The 12010-nt window shown below is 38.5% G+C and overlaps 1 protein-coding gene across 2 annotated transcripts in view; it reads right to left on the bottom strand.

Moving 5' to 3' along the window:
• Positions 1–4962: 4962 nt before the first annotated feature.
• fbxw5 (F-box and WD repeat domain containing 5) overlaps positions 4963–12010 on the bottom strand; it is a 9355-nt gene continuing 2307 nt past the window's right edge. For both annotated transcript variants that reach the window (XM_078271475.1, XM_078271476.1), the window contains exons 3-10: positions 11928–12010; positions 11133–11316; positions 10881–11029; positions 10408–10731; positions 10134–10308; positions 9864–10011; positions 8188–8400; positions 4963–7188 (exon numbers count right to left, since the gene is read on the bottom strand). The exon at positions 11928–12010 is cut by the window's right edge and continues 75 nt beyond it. In XM_078271475.1, coding sequence (XP_078127601.1) covers positions 6903–7188; positions 8188–8400; positions 9864–10011; positions 10134–10308; positions 10408–10731; positions 10881–11029; positions 11133–11316; positions 11928–12010 — 1562 coding nt within the window. In that variant the 3' untranslated portion in view covers positions 4963–6902. The remainder of the gene's footprint in view (positions 7189–8187; positions 8401–9863; positions 10012–10133; positions 10309–10407; positions 10732–10880; positions 11030–11132; positions 11317–11927) is intronic.

The raw sequence follows: 12010 nt of genomic DNA, 5'->3' as shown, positions 1-12010 counted from the left end.
TAAGGAAGCATAAAGAAAGGTAAGCTAAGTGTGACGCTACCGAAGCTAGCTAGCTAACATTATCAATCTGTCTAAAAAACTCTTCAGAAATCTCTTCACCCCTCACCAAAAGTGATTTAGTGAATATTAGCTATACATATTAGCTCTTCTGCATATATTCAGCTACAAAAACTATTCAAATATCAAAATGTTAAGCTCCTTAAGGACATGATGGCTACTATTCAACTTTTTTCTGCCATTTATATATTTTTTCAAAAAATGTTTTACATTGAAGTCAATGCAGCAATCTTCAAATCCTCTTCAGGCTTCTTCCTCTTTGAAATGCTATTCCTCCTACATACATTCACCTACAGATGTCATTCAAACTTTAAACTATTCACAAAACCTTCTTTTGTTAAAAATTATGATTTTTTTTGTACAGTTGTGTTATCACTGTTTAAGTTAAGTGTTTCATTCAGGCTTTTTCTGTGCTAATAATGGAGTGTGTATTGCGTGACGTAGGGCTCCTACACACTGCCTGCGTGGTGTGAGCATGGCGTGAGCATGGTGTGAGCGTGGCATTTCTGTTGCGTTTTCAGTTGCGTGGCAGCTGCGTGGCGTTTTCTGTCTTTGCACACCAGAAACGTGTCTGACTAGGCGCTGCTGCTGCTAGCCTTGTCTGTACACATGAATGTTTCCCATTGATAATGATTTGGATCACCCATGTTCGACATATGGGTAGAGAGTTCTGGAAATGTACTGCACTCAAGCAGTAGTATACTTCATGTTAAACATAAATATATACTGATTTGATTACAGCAAAGACAACGTCGGCAGTATTGACGACAAAAAGGCTACAGAATATTTCGTTCTGTATTGACAGGTGCAATATTTGAAAATCGATAATTATTTATTATTCTTTTAAATTACATTTATATCTGCATTTATGTCAAAACCTAGATACTTTCAAAGATCAAAATGTCATTTATTATTATTATTATTATTATATCTAGCATGCACTGAGACGTGGGTGTCACGCAGGCAGTTTTTATCACTTTATTCAACATACTGTACTATGACTTTTTATGACTTTTTTGGACATACTATACTATGACTTTTTTTTTTTACTTTGTTCGTCATACTATACTATAACTTTTTTTTGACATATTGAACTATGATTTTTTATCGACATGCTATACTATGACTTTTTTATGACTTTTTTTGACATACTAAACTATGATATTTTTGTGACTTTTTTCATCAATGAATTTTTCATTACTTTTTATCAACTTACTATACAATGACTTTTTTTAACATACTAGGCTATACTATGACTTTTTTGTGCCTTTTTTCGACATACTATACTATGTTTTCTGCATAATATACTATGACTATACTGTACTATGAGGTTTTTCAGCATACTATACTGTGAGTTTTTTCAACATAATATAATATGACTTTTTTTTTATTACTATACTCTGACTTTTTTGACATACTGTACTATAAGGTTTTTCAGCATACTATACTGAGTTTTTTTGACATACTATACTATGACTTTTTTCAAATTACTATGCTATGATTTTTTTAGACATACTGTACTATGAGTTTTTTCAGTATACTATACTGTGAGTTTTTTTGACATGCTATACTATGACTTCTTTCGACACACTATACTATGACTTTTTTGTTACTTTTTTCGACATAAAATACTGACTTTTTGTGACTTAATTCAGCATAATATATTATGCCTTTTTTCAACATACTATACTATGACTTTTTTGTGACTTTTTTCGACATACTATACCATGAGTTTTTATCGACATACTATACTATTACTTTTTATGACTTTTTTCGATATACTAAACTTTTACTTTTTTGTGACTTTTTTCGACATACTATACTATGACTTTTTTTTTCGACTTTTTTCGTCATACTATACTATGACTTTGTTCGTCATACTATACTATGACTTTGTTCATCATACTATACTATGACTTTTTCATTACTTTTTTTGACATCCTATACTATGACATTTTTGTGACTTTTTTTGACATACTATGCTTTGACTTTTTTGTGACTTTTTATTGACCTACTACACAATGACTTTGTTCATCAGACTATACAATTACTTTTTTTTTTATCAACATACTATACTATGACTTTTTCAGCATAATATATATATATGTATATATATATATATATATATATATACATAATATATTTTTTCAGCATAATATACTATGACTATACTGTACTATGAGGTTTTTCAGCATACTATAATGTGACTCTTTTTGACCTACCATACTGACCTTTTTTTTTAAAGATTATTTTTTCAGGCATTTTAGGCCTTTATTTCCATAGGACAGATTAAGACATGAAAGGGGAGAGAGAGGGGGAATGACATGCAGCAAAGGGCCGCAGGTCGGAGTCAAACCCGCTGCATCCAGGAGTAAACCTCTATACATGTATATGTGCGTCTGCTCAACCAACTGTGCTAACCCGGCCACACCATACTGACTTTTTTTCATCCATTTTTTTATATACTATACTTTTGACTTTTTTTCAACATTCTGTACTATGACTTTTTTCGACATACTATACTATGACTTTCTTATCACTTTATGACTTTTTATCACTTTTTTGCAGCATCACCATTTATTAAAGAAAACTAATGTTTCGGTACCTCTGAACCTTCGTCAAGAATCTTTCAATCATGAACACAACAATGGTCTTAAAAACATTCTGCTCCTCCCATTCTATGTCCCCAGGTGTGGGATGATCACTTGTCAATGAGAGTGTCTCTCAGTGAACTCACATGTCATTTGTGCACACATTTCTTTTTTAGAAATAACATTTCCACATCAGGAATACCTAGTGACTCCCAGATTTGAACTTATTAGTGCTTAAAAAATATTTATATTTACAAAGTTTCCTAAGTGAGTGACAAAAATATGCATTTCATATTCATTGCAGTAATACAAATATCAATTTAATTTCTACATCCTTATATTCATATCAATTACAATACTCCAATTCATATCCATTAGTACATACTCAAATTTATAACCATTTTAATAACAGTCTGAAGTTCATATCAATTACTATACTTCATAGTGGTTCTACCATTTACATTCACTGCTATTTACAAATATATTTACAAGTTCAAATACTAACTGAATGAAAACATTCATAAGAGCCTGGGTCTGTCCGAGGTTTCTCCCTAAAAGGACATTTTCCCACCACCCAAGGTTTCTTCCTAAAAGGAGTTTTTCCCTGCCACTGTCGCACGAAATGCTTGCTCTTGGGGGAATTAGTGGAATTGTTGGGTCTTTGTAAATTATAGAGTGTAGAAAATGAACCCCGCCACCACTACCAACAACCAGATGACGACTCGATATAGAACTGTTGCAGTAAAATGACGGTGTTGCTGCATTCAGCTACTCACTGAAGTATTTTCACTGTGTTTTAACCACAACCATAGCCACAGTTCATGTTAGATCTGTATGAATAAATGACAAATGTCCCCTGTTGTGAGGCACAAGCTTGGTCTGGCACAGTGTTGTTAAAGGTCCCATATTGTAAAAAGTGAAATTTTCATCTCTTTCTTATTATAAAGCAGGTCAAGGTGCTATATAAATACTGATATAGTATCAAAAAGCTCCATCCGCAAAGAAATGCACACAGATCATATTCAGAAACTGGGCCTTTAGACGAGCCATCAGAACATCTGCACAGTTGTGATGTCACAACTACACTATGTAGAGGTAGAAAGTGCCGCTACAGTGCGTTACAGTCATTCCTCGGCTGCATTGATGGTAGTAGACTTGTTGATCGCTGATGCGGAAGACCCAGAAATGCTGACCAATCAGAGCAGAGGCTTTTTCGGGAGGTGGGTGTAAAGAGACAGGCACCAAAACAGAGAATTTCAGACAATTGGGTGAATACAGATATATTCAGACATTAAACCATGTCAACATGTTCTAGCAGAAAACCAAAATATGAGTATGAACCTGAAAATATGAGACCTTTAAAGCAGACAGACCGGGGCCTATGGGGAAAGCCCTAGAGAGCTGTCAGTTTCTATCTAAACACTAAGGTCATTTTTCAACAGCTGAATTTCTTTACAAAAGTCCATTCTCTCCGGTGGACTGTGGAAATTTTGATGACATAAGTGAATGATGAGTGTGCATAGTCTGTTGAAAATTTCATCCCATAAAAACATTTTTTTAAATTGGGATTTTGACAAAAAAAAAAAAATCTTCCTTCACTTTGGAAACTGTGATGGTGATTTTATATTTATAATTTATCTTATCCAAACAATTTATCAAGAAAATAATCTGCAGATTTACAGTATTGATAGTGAAAATAATCATTAGTTGCAGCAATAGAAGAATGAGAGTAGAACGGACATTGAACTGTTGGTGACTTAAATGTTGTGATTTAAATGTCCGTTCTTATTTTATTTCTATGGCTGCAGCACTACTTTGGTTTATGACCAAATACAATCAGAACTACAGTAATGATATTCCCATCATCCTTAGCTGTACTTGGCTAAGCTAAGATGGGGAACATGGTATTATACGTGCTAAGCATCAGCATGTTAGCATTGTCATTAGGGGCATGTTGTCATGCTAGTGTAACATTTAGCTCAAAGTACCACTGTGTTATATACAGCAAGCTGTTAGCTTAGCATGTTAGCATGGCTATCAACGAGGAGTTTCAAAGTCAGACACTGTACCTTTAATAAGATTGGAGTGGAGATAAATTAGAGATAACTATTAATTGCCACAAATATCTACAATAGCATTACTATCTAATGTGTTTACTGTACGCAGTCAATCGTACTCTGTAATTTCCATGGTAACCTGTGTTGACCCTTTTACCAATGCCAAACAGACCAAAAGTAACAAGAAAGCTTCAAAAATGGCCCAAGAACCAACATTTTTTAGTAGAATAGAATATTAATCTGACACGTTTCTAGACTTCTGGTATTTCAGGGCATGCGTTTTATTTTTAGGGGAGATGAAAATTACATTAGAAGACAGGAAACATGATTAACAAGATGGCTCTACAGTAAAAATAACAGATACCAAAGTTTTTAAAGGGAACCAAGGAGAAAGTTCATGACTTATTACACACATTTCAAAACATGGGAAATATTGTTCAGTGTGTGGTAAGAATCTGCTGCTGAAGTGACTAATTCCCACAGGTTTCTCTGAAAATGTGACATGCAAATGCAACCAGTTGACTTTGTCCAGGTAATGACACGACCCACAATCATAATTAAAGTTTTTTTCTAATTCATCACAACGTCCTTCAGCAGGGAATCTCCATTGAAACATAAATATCTACCAGGTAAAGTACCTAAACCTTGCATTACGTTTTGATTGTTTTATACTGGTCCTTCAGCAATAGAACTAAAAGGACCTTGAAGTACTACAGACATGACGGGAAGTTAAGGGGTAACCCATGTACACACAAACATTTAGAAGCCGTTTTCCTAACTTTTTCTATAGATCTCAATGTCACTGTCCTTCTCGATGATATTGGTCTGCATGAACATTTTAAATCATTATGCATTAGTTATACTAAGGAAAATATATCCTGTTGTACTTTTAAGATGTACTACAAGCATATTTTATGTCTAAATTAAAGAATTGAGTGACATTTCTGTACAATCTGTTCTTTCAACAAAATTACAACTCAACGCCAATTTACTGAATGTATTTATTAAATGTCATATCAAATTTGAAGTTGTGAAGTGAATTCAGAAGGGCTCTAGGTTACCCATATGTAGAGTCTGTATATCCAGGTACCCCACACTGAATGTAGGAATTTTAGACTTCAAGTGGGGTTCTGCTTGGAAACTAAACAAACCTTTTGTAACATGTAATAATTGGGAAACAAAACACATTTTTCAATTTAAAAAATGGCCAGGGGACATCAATTTCTGAGATTCATCTTAATGTGTCAGAGAGTCTTTTGATAAAACTAAAGGGTTACATGTTGTGCTACAAATGAAAAAGGGTGTTTAAATACATTTCTATATAATATAGGCCCAAATAACAATAAACTACAGAAACATTTTTTTGTTCACAGTCATGCTTCCCCCTAACTGTTCCTCAACAACTCTTTTTGATTAAATTACTCAATAATTCTACTTTGAATAGTGATGGATCATTTCTGGGGCACAAACAATGGGATGTGATGTAATTAAAAACCAAGGCAGACTGCAGTAAATGCAGCTAAATGTTTTCCCTTTTGGTTTTAAATGGTTTTATAATGATCTTAAAACAGGATTTCTAGGGTTTTCATACTCAAGACATCAATTGGAAATACCCATTAATAAGAAAAGACAGTTCTGAAGTAATTCTCAGTTACAGAACTTTGCTTCTGATGAGCAGGACATAACAACCACGATCATAAGGTGCTGTCTCTGCAAGACATTTACACCTCAAGTACAGGAGTCTTGACCTGTTCAGATGCAATGTTACAGATAAAAAAAAACAGACAAACACCATGTCTTGGGTAACACGTTTGGACTTCTGTCTTGTGCATTTAGGTGTCAGCGCTACACTATCTACCTGTGCGAACATTTCAAATCACTCCTGACAACAGCACAACAGAGTGTGTGGTGATTTCTGTCCTTTGTTGGTGCAACGGCACTCTCTTGTGTCTAACCCTGAGTCACAACAAGTCCCATCTCCTGTTAGCTGAAGACACCAAGCACTGCTGTGTGTCACAACACTGTGAGCTCAAGCAAAACCACTGACTGTAACCACACTGTACATATACATGGAGTGTTTTTTTATATATATATATATATATATATATATATATATATATATATATATATATATAGACACACCACAGAAGAAAAGGATCAAACTTTCCTTCCCACAGCAAGTGTTTTCCTTCCTGACTCATGGTTTTCCATTCACACTGCTGGCAGATGTTGAGTTCTTGTTGCGTCCCAGCCAGGACGACAGGAGGCTGCGGGGCCTCAGCGGCCGGGAGGGGGCCTGCACCAGGCGAACCATGCGCGGTGAGCGCCACACTTTGATGGTAGAGTCATCGCTTGCCGACAGCAGCAGCTCCTGGTCAGCGGGGCTGAACGCCACTGAGTTCACCACGTCGTCATGTGCCAGACGTGCCAGACAGATGTTGTAGTGACGGTCCCAGATGTAGCCGTGCTTGTCCTCTGCTCCACTACGGGTAGGAGAGTGGAGAGATAAGTCAGCGAAGCCTTCAAAATGAAATGATTTCAACATTGTTGATTGATTTTTGCTAGATCATTTTTTGGGTTCAGTGGTATTTAAATATGTAAGCATATAATAAAAATAATAAATAATACAGCATACCATTTTTCAAGTCTGTCCTAAAACAATACTTACACGTCCATATGCACATTTAGAGAGATAGTGGTCGGATGATTAATCAATGGCTTGTGGCAGTTCTATCACTCATTAGCTTTGGAAATCACCCAAGACTCTCAAACACTATCACTCAGGCTAATCCACCCACACACAAATACACTTATATCTGTGGAGGGTGAGTTTGGCTAACATACAAGCTACATACAAGTGGATAATTTATATTCTGAAATAGTTTTTTTCAGCATAAACTCTTCAGAAATGTATTATGTAATGTATCAATCAGTGTGGCCAGTGAGAAAGTCATCCTACAGAGCAGAGTTACCTCACTGTCTGAAAGGAACATTTAATCTCCATCTTCTTCTTTTGCTACTAAATGAAACCTCAAATTTGGTATAGTAAGTGTATCTCTTACATCTTGTAAGTGCAGGTGCTTTCACTAATACATTCTGTAACCTTGAGTAAATTAATTACCCGAGCTGTTCCGGTGATGATGGCAGGTTCAATCATTCATACAACTACGGGTTTACATTATTTTAAAACTGTGTGACCATTCACATGCAAATGCCAAAACAGCGAAAGATGCTAAAAATAACAGGCATCATATGTAAAAACAGGAGCACTGTGAGGCTTCTGTCTACACAATATACCAGTATGAGAATACAGATGTTACTACGGCATGAGATGTCAAATTGTGGTGACAAATTTACCGCCATTGCAGTATCACTTCCCTTATCATACATGACACCTTAATGCTAAAACGCAAGCAAATTAATGGTAAAGGCTGCATGTGTGAAAGCTCTATCTATTCTTGGAAAATGAGACGGTCTCCTACCTGGCAACAAAGTCTCTGCTGACGTCGAGGAAGATGAAGAAGCACTCATCGTTAGGTGTGAAGGCTCGGTGTGCGCGCAGGCTCCTTCTCTCCTCCCTCAAACTCTTCAGATCGATGACATGCAGGTCGATCTCCTCGGCAATGGGAGGAGGAGACATGGGGTCAGAGATTACACACCCGGCTGGCCAAGCCCGGCTATTCACATAAAGGTACCTTATGAATGAAAGGAAAGGAAGTAAATTTAGGAGTCAATAGGTGCTTTCCGACCAGATAGTAATTGTACTTGTACTTTTTAGAGGAAAAGTACACTTTTAAGCAGTTCTAAGAACTACTCTCCTCGAAAATCTTTTTTTCCGTTTGCATTCCCACTGGCCAAGTGGCCATAGGGACTGGTAGGAGGGGTAAGGGAGTGACGCAAGCACGGCAACGGTCTTTATAGCATCGTCACTAGACCTTAGCGCCACATACAACAACAAAGCAGCATGGAGGAGGCCGTACATGGCCAGCAGTGCCTGCACCTCTGCATCAGGCCACTTTTCCGAGTTCCGCATTCCGTCCATTCTCGTAGTAATTCACGTAATGTTTTGCTCAATACAAACGGGGCTTTATTATACTCGGAACAGACCCCGCCTCTGCCTGCTGCGCTCTGTGTGTGTGTGTGTGTGTGTGTGTGTGTGTGTGTGTGTGTGTGTGTGTGTGCGTGTGCGTGCGTGTGTGTGTTGGCCGGCGAGCCGCAGGACACGCTTGTGGAGTTTAACTCCGAAAAGACAGTTAACCACAGGTTCCCGTTAATCTTATGATGGACATGTGTTGTGATATTTAAACAAACGAACCGTCAATGGCGAAATAAAAGCCTCTGATTTACGAGAGCGGTCTGAGAGACCTCCAGCTTACAGCGGGTTCTCTGAGCCATTCCGGGCCGAGCGGCGAGCTAGTGGCCGGGGCAGGTAAACAGGAAAACTTTGAAGCAAATTGTCAATTCGGCATCAATTTTCGCAAGACTGCCTATATTCGACATCTAAACAGTTAATTTCTCGCCTAAAACGTTGTCAGAAATGAAATTAATGATGAATAAGATGGTGAAAATTGTTAAAAATGTCCCGTTGTTGGTTGTTGCTCTGTCTGCAAGTTCTGAGTTGGCAGTGGGCGTGACTTATAAGTTCGACCAATCAAGTACACCTAGGAAAAGGGAAAAGACCCTGCTCTGAAGTAGGAGCTAAAAAAGTCCGCTACTACGGCCAGAGGAACTTAAAAATCCCCAAATTTTTCCTGTCGGAACACGACGAAGAAAGTGTTCTAGGAACGTTTAGTTCTAAGAACTGCAAAAATCCCTCCGGTCGGAAAGCCCCTAATGGCAACGCAATCTGAAAAGTTGGTTATATGCTTTTTTAAAGACTTTTAAGGTTCTGAAACAGTAAAAACAGTTTGATACTAAACTACATGGCCAAAGGTATGTGACATTAGATCCATATGTGATAGCTGAACATCTCATCGAAGACCATAGGCATTCATATGCTTCTCCACTCCTCTGGGAAGGCTTTCCACAAGATTTCAGATCCTTTGCTCCCATTCAGCCACTGCAGCATTTGGCCATTGATGTCGTCATTGCAGTATATGAGCCTATATAGCTTATTTTCTACATGAAAGCATACTGAATCTATACATTATTTACTTACCTGTGGTCTGGAGAAAGGCCCATACCAATGATGTGTCCATGGATATCAATAACATGGTCCAGGGAATCAAAAAACTCATATGAACTCCGCTCTTCCCCGAGTACTGGACCACAAGTGGTCATCTGGTCGGGCTTGATTAGCTTTATACCTGGAAAGGGACAAAGACTACCACATGAGATGTCTGACAGCATTGTGTGAAATCTTTCTTATACAAAGTTTCATAAATTTGTTATATTATATCGGCATGCTTAAGCTTTAAAGCCATCTTACCTATCTGGTGAGGAGAGTATGTAAGGCTGCCGGTTGTGAAGAGTAAGTAAGTTTTGTCCTCTCCCTCCCCGGGCTCAGAAGGCTCAATTAGGTCAGGGGCCTTTGTGTGGGCTCTGCCCATCATCTTAGCCACATGAGTCTCTATCGCCAACTCTGTGTGCCCTACTTTACGATTCTAACAGGAAGGAAGAGAAGTACAAAAGTGGTGGCCGAATGAAGAACACTATTGCTTCAAAAAACTGATCAAAATACCTGAGCTTTACATCTAGCTCACCTGTATAACGTGGTCCAGGCCTGAGATGGTGGGCTGAGGAAGGCGGCAAGTGCCGAGCATTGCTTCCCTCTGGCTCTCCTCGCCCCCCTCCTCTTCCTCATCTTCTTCGTCACTGCCCGAGGTTCCCAGGTCAAAAAGGAGGGGCTGGTGCTGCTGCTGCCCTTTCTGCCTTCGAGCCTGCGACTGAGCCTCATAGTCCAGCAGCAAGTCTGGGTTGTCATGACGACGGCAGTGGGCCACCATCACTGTGCGAATGGTGCTGGCATTGACGTTCTGGATCTTGAAAAGGCGCTTGACTACGTTGACATTCTCTGATTCAACATCCTGTTGGAGAAAAGAAGAGGAGGAAAGACATTGTGAAGGATTTTTTTTTATTTTTTTTATCTATAAGTGTCGTGTGTGTGTTATCTATAAGTTGACAGTTTTGACTGACATAAGTTCTAAGAAACTTTATCTGCTGCACTGGGTCTCACCTGGAAGGCTTTATTGAGCCAAAGCACAGAGCAGGACGTCATGTTGCCTATCCAGTGCAGGTTCCCAGAGATCAGGTGGGTCTCATTCAGCCAGCAGCCAAACACATCGTACGGCTTGTTCCTCACACGCGACAACAGCGTGTAATTTTCTGCAGTGTGTTAAGATGGAGAATGGGTTGGAAACACACACAAACTCTTAGTTGAGGAAAGACTCCCACAACAAATATTATGAAAATATTTTCTGATTCCTACCCAGACTGATGACAGCGATTTCCCCAGACGAGGAGTGGTGTGGGCCCAGGTAGACACCGGACACGAGCAGCAGGGTGTCATCAGCGTTGAACTGGGAGAACTGGGTGTAGCCCCAGTTAAACTGCCGCATGCTGGAGCTGTGCACCATCGAGATATTACCATCTGGCCGCTCTGTGTCCCATAGCTGCACACAAGAAGTCAGAGGTCAGGTTTGGAAAGAAGTGAGAAGATGATAAGGAGGACGACAGCTGATAGTGGTTACACATTTGTTTAGAATCAGAGAAGAAAATGATTTGAAAACTGCTGAACAAAAAATATTTGTTTAAATTGGTTCTGAAAATGTATGGGTTTACCTTAAAATGTCATGATCGAGCTTAGTGTCAGTAAGTTTTCACTTTTGCAGGTTTGGGTCTAAGGACTTGTTGCTTTGACAACAGTTCCAGATTAATTTTAAGTAGCTTCGAAGAACCAAAAATCCAATAAGAACACAGGAAGTGCCAAAAATAATTATTATTATTATAACATTCATTTTGTGAGTTTCTAAATCAATTATTTAGACACACGTGTAACTGCAGTACGAGTGGCACTGTGTTTACAGGATGTTTTAATCTATTTTTAGGTTCACCTGTTGGAACTTGCTTTGGCCCTGAAGTGTGTACTTTAAAGCATTACTACCAGTAAACCAGAGAGGAGAAAAGCCCCACAGTTAGGTACGTAACACAATCACTTCTCACACTGGCAGAAATTAAGAAAATAAGATCCGGAATGAAACCTCAACAATCTTTGAACCCCTACCTTAACGGTGCAGTCTTTGGAACAGGAGGAGAAGCGGTGACCTCTGTGAGAGAAAGCCAGGTGGAGGACTTGGTCAGTGTGTT

This window comes from Sander vitreus, chromosome 16 (assembly GCF_031162955.1).
Source record: "Sander vitreus isolate 19-12246 chromosome 16, sanVit1, whole genome shotgun sequence".
Classification (NCBI taxonomy): domain Eukaryota; kingdom Metazoa; phylum Chordata; class Actinopteri; order Perciformes; family Percidae; genus Sander; species Sander vitreus.
Note: the sequence above shows the minus strand (reverse complement) of the source record. Positions and strands in the feature narration are given on the sequence as shown.